Source organism: Bactrocera dorsalis, chromosome 3 (genome assembly GCF_023373825.1).
Source record: "Bactrocera dorsalis isolate Fly_Bdor chromosome 3, ASM2337382v1, whole genome shotgun sequence".
NCBI lineage: Eukaryota > Metazoa > Arthropoda > Insecta > Diptera > Tephritidae > Bactrocera > Bactrocera dorsalis.
The window spans coordinates 20,136,947-20,152,341 of NC_064305.1; the positions used below are offsets into that span (position 1 = coordinate 20,136,947).

The 15,395-nt window shown below is 38.9% G+C and overlaps 1 protein-coding gene across 2 annotated transcripts in view; it reads right to left on the minus strand.

Moving 5' to 3' along the window:
* LOC105222226 (calbindin-32) overlaps positions 1-15,395 on the minus strand; it is a 93,467-nt gene that overhangs the window by 23,938 nt on the left and 54,134 nt on the right. For both annotated transcript variants that reach the window (XM_049451930.1, XM_049451929.1), the window contains 2 exons: positions 9,538-9,624; positions 2,879-3,019 (listed from right to left, as the gene is read on the minus strand). In XM_049451930.1, the coding sequence (XP_049307887.1) occupies positions 2,879-3,019; positions 9,538-9,624 (228 nt within the window). The remainder of the gene's footprint in view (positions 1-2,878; positions 3,020-9,537; positions 9,625-15,395) is intronic.

Here is a 15,395-nt window from a genome sequence, read left to right on the forward strand (position 1 = left end):
CCGCCACGATGTCAAAATCGTGCTTGGCGACTTCAACGCCAGGGTGGGCAAAGAAGGTATCTTTGGCACTACGGTCGGTAAATTCAGCCTCCACGAGGAAACATCCCCAATGGGTTGAGGCTGATCGACTTCGCCGGGGCCCGAAATATGGTTATCTGTAGTACTAGATTCCAGCATAAGAAGATTCATCAAGCTACCTGGCTGTCTCCGGATCGAAAAACCACCAACCAGATCGATCATGTTGTGATAGACGGAAGACACGTCTCCAGTGTTTTAGATGTGCGTGCGCTCTCGAGGTCCTAACATCGACTCGGACCACATATCTTGTTGCAGCTAAGATTCGCACCCGCCTCTGTGCAGCAAAAAAACGCACGCCAACAAACACAAGGAAGGTTCGACGTCGAGAAGCTGCAATCACAACAGACAGCCGAGCGATTTTCTACTCGGCTTGCACTCCTGCTCTCTGAGAGCACTCGTCAACAACTCGGTATAAGGGGAACTGTGGGACGGCATTTCAAACTCCTTACGTACAGCTGCAACCGAAACCATTGGTTTTCGAAAGGTGCAAAAGACAGCTGGTACTACGAGGAGTGCCGTGTCGCAGCGGAGAGAAAACAGGCTGCCTACCTCGCAACGTTACGATCGACCACAACACGTGCGGGATGGGATAGATACCGAGAGTTTGAAGAGGGAAGCGAGACGCATTTGTAGACAGAAAAAGAAAGAGGCCGAAATGCGTGAGTGAAGGGGGGGGGGTGGGGATGATGAGCTTGATAAGCTGGCCGACAGGGTGTAATGCTCGAAAATTCTACCAAAAGATGCGGCGGCTTACAGAAGGTTTCAAGACCGGAGCATACTCATGTAGAACCCCCCAAGGTGATCTAGTCACCGATGCCCCAGAGCATACTTAAATTATGGAGGGAACACTTCTCCAGCCTGCTGAATGGCAGTGAACACACAACGCCAGGAGAAGACGAACCCGATTCCCCAATCGATGACGATGGAAAAGACGTTCCATTGCCCGAAACCAAGAAGAAGTTCGAATAGCAATTACCCGCCTGAAGAACAACAAAGCGGCGGGGGCGGATGGATTGCCAGCCGACGCTATTCAACACGGCGGCGAAGAACTGATAGGGAGCATGCATCAGCTTCTTTGTAAAAATATGGTCGGACGAAAGCATGCCCAACGATTGGAATTTTAAGTGTGCTATGCCCAATCCATAAAAAGGAGGACCCCACCAATCTGCGCCAACTACCGTGGGAGATTAGCCTCCTCAACATCGCATATAAGGTTATGTCGAGCGTATTGTGTGAAAGATTAAAGCCCACCGTCAACAAACTGATTGGACCTTATCAGTGTGGCTTCAGACCTGGTAAATCAACAACCGACCAGATATTCACCATGCGCCAAATCTTGGAAAAGACCCGTGAAAGGAGAATCGATACACATCACCTCTTCGTCGATTTTAAAGCTGCTTTCGACAGTACGAAAAGGAGCTGCCTTTATGCCGCAATGTCTGAATTTGGTATCCCCAGCAAAACTAATACGGCTATGTAAACTGACATTGAGCGGGAACAAAAGCTCCGTCAGGATCGGGAAGGACCTCTCCGAGCCGTTCCATACCAAACGAGGTTCAGACAAGGCGACTCCATATCGTGCGATTTCTTCAATCTGCTGCTTGAGAAAATAGTTCGAGCTGCAGAACTTAATCGAGGCAGGTACAATCTTTTATAAGAGTGTACAGCTGCTGGCGTATGCCGATGATATTGATATTATCGTCTCAACACCCGCGCCGTTAGTTCTGCTTTCTCAGACTGAACAAGGAAGCAACGCAAATGGTCTGATACCATAAAGAGTATACAAATCCTTTAATCAATAAATTTGAAAGTTTTCTCACAAAAAAATCTGGAATAATTGGCATTTTTTCGGCTTTCCAAATGTGTATAACCCCTTAACCTAACTTAATCTAACACAGATTGGTACTACGAGTATTTCCTTTGACTATATTTTGCCGTTAAACGGTTGGAAAAGTAAAGTTTCTCCAATTTTCAGTTCAAGAAAAATGGTGTTATTTTTCCAACGGATCAATATCATTTGAATTTAATATTGAGTTTGGTATTTTATCGTTTAGTCTGATCAATTAAAGCTTTAATACATTTATCATTTATACAGGACCGTGAATTTTATAACCTACCTACATGAGGACTTCAGTGTTTCCATCGATTTACAATAATTTTGGAAGTGGCTTCTGCCAAAATCACAAGGAGGGGTAAATAAGTTTTTTGAAATACTAAGCAAAATCTTCCGTTTTTTTAATATGTCAGGGATTAACCCTGCTTAAATCTTGATGTACGAAATATCATACGGATCTGAAATATATCCTTAAATCCAATAATTAAAAGGGTTTTTGAATTGTATGGAATGGTTAAATAGATATACAGATTTATCTTTTCCTATATATAGAAGGGTTAACAAAGATTAATTTATATTATACTTCAGAGGCGACATTAACACCGTTAATAAATAGATCAGTGTGTACAATTCAATATATAGTATGTAAATCTTTGTGTTAATACAAGCGAAAACCTCTACTTCTATTTCATACCATAAAACTGTTCGTTCTTCAAAATCAACTCTGAAATTTACAAGTTTGTTTATTTGAAATTTTAAAGGTGAGCAAATACATACTTTTTAAAAACAACTTTTTAAAACGACTTTTATTAAATCTAATGAAAATTAAGCAAACAATTCACCGCGCAAATGACACAATACAAATTCATCAATAATTTTTCATGATATACTTAATACGCAACTACATCGCCGCTCGTTATCGTTTCATCACCATTAATATTGTACAATATTTTTTCGAAAACTCACCATCGTATCGGTGTATTCAATTAATTTATCCTCGGAGACATCATTAATTTTCTTGGCTTCCTTGAGCAAATCGCGTAAAAAGTTTTTCAGCTCATCAGCTTCAATGTAGCCGGAATTATCAGTGTCGTATTCGCGCCAAATCTGCAAAACACACCAAAAAGACAAGGAAATATTAAGCAAAAAGTGAGTGATAAGCAAAACAAATTACATAACAACCTAAACAATAACAACAATGCTGAAAATTAATAGCAAAGCATAAGCTTAGTGTTGGCGGTGAAGAGACATTGTGGATATGCAATGAAAAATGTTGAGGCAAATGAATGGGCTTAAAAGATAAGAAGTAGACAAATACGAGAAGGTTACATATACCGCAGGAGAGTGCCCTCAATTTTGATAAGATTTTAAAACAAACAAGTTTGGAGGCGTCAAAGTTCGGCGGAAAAGTAATATAAAGTTTTTTGAAGGAAAATTGTTTAGGTTTTTGTTTTCTTGCAGCTTCTGTTTTCAATATCATTCTCCATTCTATCTACCACTTAGTAATTTTGGTTTCTTCGACTGTTGCTTTCACATTGTCCTGCTCCAAAAAAAGTTGCACCTACGACATATTTATTCATTATTCACGCAATTTCTTTCCGCACAATTTGATATGCATTAATTTCGCAAACGTTGCACGAAATATTGTTCAACGTCTGCCCACTACATTTCAGACAGCCTATTTGCTGTCATGCCTCCTTTGTGCGAATATTTTATTTGGTCAGTTAGTTGCTTGTCGTTTTCCCTAATTAACGCAATTTATTTGAATCAATGTCAAGTCTCATTATATTTTTTTATCAATATCGATGGCGTGGAATTAATTGATTGACATTATAAAAGTGAAATATTTATAAATAACAAATATTTTTATTCCGTATGCGCGAAATGTTTAATTAGTAAGAAGTGATGGTATATAATTTAGGGTTATAAATAATTTATTTAAACTACACCGTTTACCAATAGAGATGCGTATACAAAATTTTGTCACTAAGGTTTGTCACAAGGAAGGTTCGACGTAGAGAAGCTGCAATCACGACAGACAGCCGAACGATTTTCTACGCGGCTTGCACTCCTGCTCTCTGAGAGCACTCGTCAACAACTCGGTATAAGGGAACTGTGGGACGGCATTCCAAACTCCTTACGTACAGCTGCAACCGAAACCATTGGTTTTCGGAAAGTGCAAAAGAACAGCTGGTACGACGAGGAGTGCCGTGTCGCAGCGGAGAGAAAACAGACTGCCTACCTCGCAACGTTACGATCGACCACAACACGTGCGGGATGGGATAGATACCGAGAGTTGAAGAGGGAAGCGAGACGCATTTGCAGACAGAAGAAGAAAGAGGCCGAAATGCGTGAGTACGAACAGCTTGATAAGCTGGCCGACAGGTGTAACGCTCGAAAATTCTACGAAAAAATGCGGCGGCTTACAGAAGGTTTCAAGACCGGAGCATACTCCTGTAGAACCCCCAAAGGTGATCTAGCCACCGATGCCCAGAGCATACTTAGATTATGGAGGGAACACTTCTCCAGCCTGCTGAATGGCAGTGAACGCACAACACCAGGAGAAGACGAACCCGATACCCCAATCGATGACGATGGAGCAGACGTTCCACACCCCGATCATGAAGAAGTTCGAATAGCAATTGCCCGCCTGAAAAACAACAAAGCGGCAGGGGCCGATGGATTGCCGGCCGAGCTATTCAAACACGGCGGCGAAGAACTGATAAGGAGCATGCATCAACTTCTTTGTAAAATATGGTCGGACGAAAGCATGCCCAACGATTGGAATCTAAGTGTGCTCTGCCCAATCCATAAAAAAGGAGACCCCACAATCTGCGCCAACTACCGTGGGATAAGCCTCCTCAACATCGCGTACAAGGTTCTATCGAGCGTATTGTGTGAAAGATTAAAGCCCACCGTCAACAAACTGATTGGACCTTATCAGTGTGGCTTCAGACCTGGTAAATCAACAACCACCAGATATTCACCATGCGTCAAATCTTGGAAAAGACCCGTGAAAGGAGAATCGACACTCACCACCTATTCGTCGATTTCAAAGCTGCTTTCGACAGCACGAAAAGAAGCTGTCTTCATGCCGCGATGTCTGAATTTGGTATCCCCGCAAAACTAATACGGCTGTGTAAACTGACGTTGAGCAACACGAAAAGCTCCGTCAGGATCGGGAAGGACCTCTCCGAGCCGTTCGATACCAAACGAGGTTTCAGACAAGGCGATTCCCTATCGTGCGACTTTTTCAACCTGCTTTTGGAGAAAATAGTTCGAGCTGCATAACTCAACAGAGAAGGTACCATCTTCTATAAGAGTGTACAACTACTGGTGTATGCAGATGATATTGATATCATCGGCCTCAACAGCCGCGCCGTTAGTTCTGCTTTCTCCAGACTGGATAAGGAAGCAAAAGAAATGGGTCTGGCAGTGAACGAGGGCAAGACGAAATACCTCCTGTCATCAAACAAACAGTCGTCGCACTCGCGACTTGGCACTCACGTCACTGTTGACAGATAATCCAACAGATGTTGTAGATAATTTCGTCTATCTTGGAACCAGCGTAAACACCACCAACAATGTCAGCCTGGAAATCCAACGCAGGATTACTCTTGCCAACAGGTGCTACTTCGGACTAAGTAGGCAATTGAGAAGCAAAGTCCTCTCTCGACAAACAAAAACCAAACCCTATAAGTCACTCATAATTCCCGTCCTGCTATATGGTGCAGGACGATGTCAACAACGGATGAGTCGACGTTGCGAGTTTTCGAGAGAAAAGTTCTGCGAAAGATTTATGGTCCTTTGCGTGTTGGCCACGGCGAATATCGTATTCGATGGAACGATGAGCTGTACGAGATATACGACGACATTGACATAGTTCAGCGAATTAAAAGACAGCGGCTACGCTGGCTAGGTCATGTTGTCCGGATGGATGAAAACACTCCAGCTCTGAAAGTATTCGACGCATTACCCGCCGGGGGAAGCAGAGGAAGAGGAAGACCTTCACTCCGTTGGAAGGACCAAGTGGAGAAGGACCTGACTTCGCTTGGAATATCCAATTGGCGCCACGTAGCGAAAAGAAGAAACGACTGGCGCGCAGTTGTTAACTCGGCTGTAATCGCGTGTGCGGTGTCTACGCCAATTAAGAAGAAGAAGAAGAAGGTTTGTCAATTCAGTATGACACGCTTCACTTTGGCACAAAAGCTTGATTTTCCGTTGACTGCTGAAAGAATTCTTCGCGCAAAAAGTCGTCATCTCTGTTGAGGCCTATTTCTGGCTTAATGGCTTCGTCGAAAAACCAAATTTGTCAATCAAAATCCTCATGTGGCTCAGGAAACGCAATTAGCCGTGGTAGCCATTTGGCCGACCTTTTGTTCAAATCATATATGTCATAAAATTATCTGCATAACGAATAGAACAAACCAGAAGCCAATCTGTTCTGAAAAGAGCTGTGAAGAAGCGAATATAGACACCTGTTGAACTGTTTATAAAATCTGTATGCCGAAATTCCAAAATAAGTGGCTACAACCCCAATAAACGACGAAACGTAGCTGCAGACAGACCCGCTGGTTGCAGAAAAATAACTATTGCTTATAACTAAAAAAAATTAAATACAACAAAGCGCCTGGAATCGATGGCATATCAAACAGAGCTCTGAAGGAGCTATAACTTCAAAGTCTACTCTTTTTTCTAAAATGCACAACGCATGTATGAAAGGAGAGATGTTCCCAGGTCTCTGAAAAGTTCAGCGTCTGGTTTTACTCCCAAAACCAAAAAAATCGCTAGATAAACCTTCATCCTAATCGACCTCTGTGTATGCTCAACACAATGGGTAAAGTGTACGAAAGCATAAAAAAACCGTTTGGAGTTTTTAATCAAGGGAGCCGGGAGTTATCAAAAAATGGAGATCCACTATCGATGCATAAAAGAAGCTTTCGATACTGCAAAATGGTAGTAAGTGGCAAAAATATTGTTACGAGTTGTTTTGACCAAGAGCTACCCTATTTCAAGTGGAGTACCACAAGGTTTAGTATTAGGCCCTCTTTTATGGAATATCATGTATGATGGGGTGCTAAGAATAACTAGTATAAATAACAAAATCGTTAAGTTAATCGCATACGCGGACGACCTTATAGTAGCAGGAGTACCCAAACAATTTGATGACCTCTAAAATAAATCTAATGATTGCATAAATGGTCGCGCCAATGGTATTCTTCCATGAGTTTGGTACCAGATAAGCACAAAACAGAGGCGTTGATCATAAGCGCCAGGAAAATAGAGGAAAAAATAACTCTCACTATAGAAGAGTGAGCGATTACTTCACAGCCGCAGTTAAATTATTTCGGGGTAATATTGGACTCCGGACTGAAGTCATCGAACACTTGGCATACACATCAAATAAAGCAAATAAGATTTGCAATGCCTTATCAAGACTGTGTGCCCACCAGCCGTCGACTTCTAATTGCAAAATCGATGACCTCAGTAATACTACGTATACTGCTTCAGTATGAATACTGGCACTGGACATGAAAGAGTATGCCAGATCAATAAATGCGGTACATGGACTCTCAGTAATAAGAGTAACAAATGCTTTCCGAACTATATCCAGCGAAGCACTTGAAGTACTAGCTTGTATGCAGCCCATAAAAATCCTGGAAGAGGAATTCACGCTATCAGCGCCAATTCCAAAGATCAAGAAGAGAGAGGAGAGAAAGGAGAGGCAGCAACGGTAGCAAACCTTAATCCAAGGACAGCGGACCCACAGACTTATACCTGACATCCATACGGACATGGATGACATTCAAACTGAATCAAGACGATTAAAGCGGTCTTCGCTATTTTAGTATATATTTTGTCCAAGTGTCAACTTATATATTACAGATCTTTAAATTAACACCTTCCGGTTATTAAATACATTCAAATATACCTTGAAATAATTTTGGCCCAACTCAAAAGGTAAGTAGTGCTAAATTAAAACTGAAAGAACATTTTTAGAATATGGCTGGGCCATACTATTAAGGTTTTAGTTACTGACTATTCTTAAAAAGTTTTTGAGAGAGACTGTTCTGAATGAAATTGACCTACTTGTTTTGTTGATATTAGCGATTCTCAATGTTATGTTATCGGTTGATAACAATTTTTGTAGCAAACTTATGGTATAAAGGTAGAAAAATGTTCAAAAGATCTCTGTGTGAAGATTCGGAATGTAATGAGCGTTAAAATACAAATGTATTGGTATAACATTTCTTGTTAACGAGCAACACTTGAGAAAATTGCTTCAAAGACATGAAAGAAAATCAGTTTTGCATCGGATTGTCACTGTGGATGAAAAATAGATCTATTTTAAGATTCATGAACGGAGAAAATCATGGTTTGATCCGGGACAACCGTCAACGTCGACTGCAGAAACAGATTCGATGAGAAGGCAATGCTCTGTGTTTGGTGGAATCAGATACGTGTGGTATATCATGAGCTTCTAAAACTTGGAAACAGACAACAAAAAACTAATTTGAATCATGTATTGATCAAAAAACGACCAGAATGAGCCCTAAGATAGGGCAAAGTACACGACAATGCACTTGCACACAAAGCAAAATTGGTTCAGGATACAATCAAAGTGCAGAAAGCAATGGTAAATATTTTAAACTTTTTTTTTTACATTCCCATTCAAAATTAATATTTAATTTTCACACAAAAAAAAAACGCTCATGAAACATTTTTCATAAAGAGTTGAAATAACGCTTTCTAGCCCATACTTCAACACTATCACCTCGCTGAACTTTACTTAGAGAGTTTAATTAGGGTTTCCATCAACGGTTTGCTAATAACTGGAGTTTAAGAATAAAAGGTGGAGTTGGCTTTAAAGTCTGGCAAATCCATCAAGAGATCCATTTGGTACGGATAGAACTTAAAATGCCAATTGTTTCCAAATGGAATTCTTGCCAGACCTTATAAGCCAACTCTAACTAATACATAGCAAGTTCAAATACACGAAAATACATTCAAAAACATTCTTGCCGTTACTTGCAATACAGGTACCGTATTGGAAACAGTAATTTGGCAAAAACGAGGTATGCGAACTTTCTCACAAAGCTTTTATTTCACTGAAAAGCTACTATGGCATTAGTTTACATTGGCAAACTTGTCTACTTACCGAATTAATCTCTTACAACTAATGACTAAAGCAAACATTTCCTATGCGCTTGTGTAAAGTTAGCAACTTGCGGCCATAAATTGATTTCAGATGGTGCAACAAGGCGTATGAGTAACGCAAACCCCTTTGGCGATAAGGGAATAGGAGAATGAAACTACATACAAAAGTGCAAAGTAAGAAAGTAATTTAAAGCAGCAAAGGGTCACACATACATCAACGTTTGTAAAGCACAAAATAAACTTTAGGGAACTCATATGGTTGCACAGTGCTGAAAATGAAAGTGTGTGGGCAGAAAAGCTGGCAGTAAGGGAAGATTCAATCAATGTAGGGCTTGCTTACATGATATATGTATGTACATCTATAAATTTTCACAAACTTTTTTCTACATGTTGCTTTTACTTTGATTTCCATTCTGTGTATTTTACAAATATTTTCGAATGAGTGTTAATTGCTTTGAGCGACTTACCTTCATAAATTCAACACTGGATTCCAGTGGATTGTCGAAACGGAAGAGCAAAAGGAAATTCTCCTCCATTGGTAAAAGTTGAGCAAGCTGCAAAGAGCAAATGAAATATACACATACGTTAGTGTTTTCGAGTAGTAAAACGTAGAGCGTAAATGCCAATAAGTAAAACAAATATAATATTAGCTCAGGTTTACTTTACTGACTTCTTTCTTCATTCTTTATTCTTTAATACTTTTTTTACGGATTTCCTTTGATTAATTCTTGCCTCTTTCATTATATCTACTTTTCCTGCTCTTTAATATTTCCTCTTGATTTCTCTACATCTCCACTTCACTTAACTTGCGCTTAATGAAAAAGTAATGTTGCAGAAAAATCCGCGAAATTCTACTCAAGCGCAACCGAATTCGTAGTCAAATTGAATTCGCTGTCAGCAATGCAATTTGTTGGCGGAAAAATTGCAGAGAGAAAATTGTCATCGGCAGAATTAGAGTGCTGCATTTTCTCATGCATACTCGTGTATTTTAATATGAGCCTCTCAGATATTTACGGTAATATTGGAGAACATTAAAACTGAACGTTGAATGCGCAATCGAAGGTGCTTTAGCGTGACTCAAGCGCGAAAAACTTTTAAGTAAGCGCTTTCTTGTATAATTTATACAATTTACATACTTTAACTGGTATGTAAATGTGAAATACAAAAATTGTGATTCCCAAATTTAAATAATTATTTAAAAATTCAGTAGAATTTCTATTCGTTTTAATATTACTTTTTTCCAGTATTGGTTCATTTTAAATTATATCTTAATAACATTAACAATTTTCGTAGTCCCTTTATTTCTAGAAAAGAAATGATGTATCAATAATCGTTCAACTTTATTACGAAAATTCACGTTCTGTAGAGAATGCGTTTCGTGCGTTTTATTCAACTTATGGTCAACATCATCGGCCTTCTGAGCATACTTTTCGCAACACCACTCATCTTGAGACCCAACATTGATTATTGGATATAATTCGTCCGAATAGGCTTTTGACGTCCCGCGTGAGTCGTGTGAACCTGAACAACGTTTACAAATCGTTCAACTTTATTACGAAAATTTTATTACCGTAGCTAATAGTGTACACGAAGACAATGAAGAGTCGATTCGGTGCCTTTCGCAGCAACTCGGACTGACGTATGGTACGATTTGGCACATTTTATGTCAATATTTTGAGATGAAAGCATACAAAATACAGCTTGTGCAAGAACTGAAGCCGATCTTCCTAAGAGACATCGCTTAGCTCTATAGGCTCCTGAAAAGTTCTAAGAAGATCCGACGTTTGAGACCAGTTTGGTCAGCGTTGAGGCCCATTTTTGAATCAGTGGGTATGTAAATTTTGGACGAAGAGCACCCTGAAGAGATTAAAAAGCTGCAATTTCATCCAAAAAAAACACGGGTTGGTGTAGTTTGCGGGCCGGTGGAATCATCGTTTCATATTTTTTCAAAAATGATGCCGGTGAATACGTAACCGCCAATGGCGACCGTTATCTTGCCATGATAACCAACTATTTATTTCCTGAAATTGAAGCTTGTGACATCGGCGACATTTTGTTTCAACAATACGGCGCCATTTTCCACACATCGTATCAATAAATAGATTTATAGAGAGAACATTTCGGTAAGCAGAGAATTTCACGTTTTGGGCCGGTCGATTGGCCACCAATATCGTATGGTATCACACACACACCGTTAGACTTTTTTCTGTGGGGATATGTAAAGTCTAAAGTCTATTCGTACAAAGCCAGTTCGATTCAGTGCTTGGAGAAAACGATGCTCGAACGAGTAATCAAAAAGTGGACCACTGTCACGTTGGTCAAAAATCGATTTTGATTTTTTTTTGAAAAACCTCCATTTTGTCAAAAAAATTTTATTTTCTTTATTTCTTCCATTGTTTTTACTAGATCTATCATTACTTTCACGAAATGTGTTTTTTTTATTTATATAGTGGTCACCGCAAAACGTTTTTTTTTTTTTTTGAGTGGAGCTATAGTTCCTTTCCAAGTAACTATTTATATCCTGAACAGAGTATATTAAGTTTGCCGCGAAGTTTGTAACACTCTGAAAGAAGCGTCGGAGACCCAATAAGTACATATTTAAATGATCAGTATGTTGAGATGAGTCGATTTGGCCATGTCCGTCTATCTGTATATATACGAACTAGTCCCTCAGTTTTTAAGGTATCGTTTTGAAATTTAGCAAACGTCATTTCTCTTCAAGAAGCTGCTCTGAATGGTCGGAATCAAATACTTGCTTGGGAAACTGTCTTATTTGACGATATATCTCACGAAATTTGCTATGAGTTATTGTTCATAGAAATAGTAAAAAGTTTTCCTTTGGATGAAAACCACTGACCGGTTACGTTTTTAGATTTACTTAAACACATAGTTACTAAAAGAAATACGCCTGTGAAGGGTATATTAGGTACGGTGCAGCCGAAGTTAATTTTTTCTTGTTTTACTAGTACTTAGTCTTCAAATACCAGATAAAATAATATGTGAACAAACCTTTGGATGCATAAATATATAAAGTTTTCTCAAAATTTTGAAAAATTCGCTTTTTTCGGCCATCTAACTATATAGTATTAAAAAAGTAAGTAACCGCGAACCTTACAAAGTTACTAAAATAATCATCAATTACTCCGCATTATCAGAAGCTTCATTCTTCTTCTCTTAAAATTAAAAAAAAAAAATAGTAATAATTTACCTAACATACCACCCTGTTATAGTATGAAAGCAAAGGTAATGCTTATTAAATAAAATGCGATCAAAATCCCACAAATAATTGCTATGTCTCCTCTGGCATTTGCAAATTCGAGAAAACAGCATTTCTTGCAATTAAGTGAAGATGCAAACTTTTGTGCGGAGTTGATCAAGCGGAAATTGGTTTTCGTACCCTTCGCACTTTGACTCCAGATATACCAAATGCCTACGGGGAAAATACATTTAATTGTAATTGCATAGATGAGGCAACACATAATTTCAATTAGCGAATTCTATAACAACAACAGCAACACCATCACAAATTTCATGCTCCAATAGAAAATCAATTCCAGCTAAAAGTACTAACCACAGGTGCATGTTTGCGTAGATATACACTCAAGCAACTGGTAATCTGCTGCAGTAAAAAACATATAAATTTTGAAACTTATGGCTGTCATCACTTTAATTCATGCAGCTAGAATTTAAAACACACACCTTTTGGCTTGCATATTTTCAGGCGTTAAACAGTTGTCGCTTTGTAGCTGCTGTTTAATTGCTCGGAGGTGAAACCGAGTAAACGGAAAGTGGAAAATTCGTGGAATTATATAACACATGGTTATGTTTATATGCTTGTGACTTGTGCAGATGAATGTAATTATGGAATTTCCATAATACAACGGTTATGCATGTGTGTGAAGCCAAAATTTTAATTAGTGCACTTGTTGGCTTTCGCATTAGTCACTTTGAAATAGAAATAAAGGAATTAATTTTGTAGCATAACTTTCCATTTTAACTTTTAAGGCTTCTATCTAAGGTAAAAGTCCGTTGTAGGCACTAACCAGGAATGGAACACTCGGCTACGGTTAAGGGGTTATATACAGTTAGAATTTGCAAAAAATCGACTTTTTTAATTTTATTTTCTTAATTTACATATACTTAAGAATACACACAGAGAACTCCGTTCCATTCCGGTGTATATTTTCGAGGTTACAAGCAAATTTGAAAAGGCCTTTCAGAGTGTTTGGAAGTTCATTCCAAACTTTAAAAGCGTATTTTTCTCAATGGTGTTTTCAAACTCGGTGACCAACATTACTCGAAAACGGCTCAACAGATTAGTCTAAAATTTTAACACGAGTGTCTTAAATATTTTTTCCAGTAATTAATCGAAGGCTTTTTTTCGCCAATAAGTATTTTTTTTTAATTTATGGCCAAATTTTGGTCGAAACTCGATTTATTTTTAAGAAACCTCCATTTTGTCAAAAAAATTCATTTTGCTTATTCCTAATTTACTAGATTTAATATTACTATAACGAATTCTGTTTGTGCTATTAATTTGAAAGAATCCAGCTCAGAGACCAGAGGGGAATCAATGTCAGGAAATAAAATGCAGCACAGCTCACACATGAAGTTGGCTCAACGCAACTGTCTTAGTTCCTCTATGCTTGACTATGCTCTCAGTCTTTCTATATAGTCGGAAAAAAGAATGTGCATATTCTTTAAACTGTCCGTAAACGTTTTTATAGTCTTGCAACATGTAGCTACCAAGTACAAAGTTTTGTTCACCTAAATTTGAATTATCTATACGAGTATTTCGACATTGGAAACGTCAAATACCATTCGGAAAGTGACAGATATTCAGTAAAAAGTCTAAAACTTACGAAAAGGGTCGCTATTCACTAGAAGAAAACTGTAAAACAGTTCGAAGATTGGTCAGAAGATCGTTTGACCGAGGATGGTCAATTTTACCGAAAAATCATCTTTTCGGACGAGACTCATTTCCACCTCGATGGTTACGCTAACAAGCATAATTGTCGCAAAGAAAACCCGCACGTAATCGTCGAGAAGCCAATGCACCCAGCACGACTCACTGTATGGTGCGGATTTTGGTCTGGTGGAATCGGCGGCCGTAACCATCAATGGTGAGCGATATCGCGCAATGTTAACCGAATTTTTCTTCAAGCAAATTGAAGAGGAAGACTTGGACAACACTTGGTTCCAGCAGGGCGGCGCTACGTGTCATACAGCAAACGCTACACTCAATCTTTTGCGCCCGATCTTCGAAAATTGCATAATCAGCAAAAGAGGTGATGTGAATTGGCCTCCCAGAAGCTGCGATTTAACTCCGTTGGACTATTTTCTGTGGGGAGCTGTTGAAGATAAATGTTACACGAACCATCCAGAAACAATTCAAGATCTAAATTACGAGATTCAAGCTGCTGCAGCTGCCATAAGGCCTGAAACCATCGAGAAAGTACTCCAAAATTGGGTGGATCCGATAAGCTACTGTAAACTCAGACGTGGTGGTCATTTGTCCGAAATTGTTTTCCACGAATAAATTCCATAAAACAACTTTTTAAATAAATGTTACACCTTTGAAAAATATCAAGCCGTTTTTTTTTTATTGACTTTTTAAATTTAAAATTTTATATGGTCCTCCCTTTATCACCTAAACTTAATCGTGATAGATAAGGGTTATGTATATATAAGGATGACGAGACGAGTAGAAATCGGGGTGACAGTCTCTCGTTCAGTCCGTCCATCCATGCTAGCTGTGAGTTGAATAGAAATTCAGATACACTTGGTATGCGTGTTCCTTGGCAAAAATAATCCTTGGTACGAGTTCGTATATGGGGGTAATAGGACCACCGCCACGTAATTTGTAAGATATAAAATTGAAATACAGAGAAAATCCTTTCCTGATAGTAGTATATCTGTGCGGTAGAAATGGGTTGAATTTGCTCAACACTTCCCTCAGCCCTCATATACCTAATATTAAAGATTTTCGAGCTTCAGGGTGATTTCATACTGCTTATATCGGCCAATATGTGCGTTATCTTAATAAAATTGAAAGTATGTGTTGACCTAGACCCCATATACTTAACAAGCCTTATGTACTTGAAGGTACTTCAGGTTTCAAATTGACTTACTGCTCTTCCCTTTTCTTTGTTATAAGAGTAAATATACTTTTTAATTAATTTAAATATCACGATTGAGCAACCACGAACCACGTTTACCCTAGTAAATAATACGCATCCTCATACGCGTACAGTGCTTACCGATGACGCTATTGTTACTGTGGAGCACAGTATCGAAGATGCCCATATAAGTCCATTCGCAATCA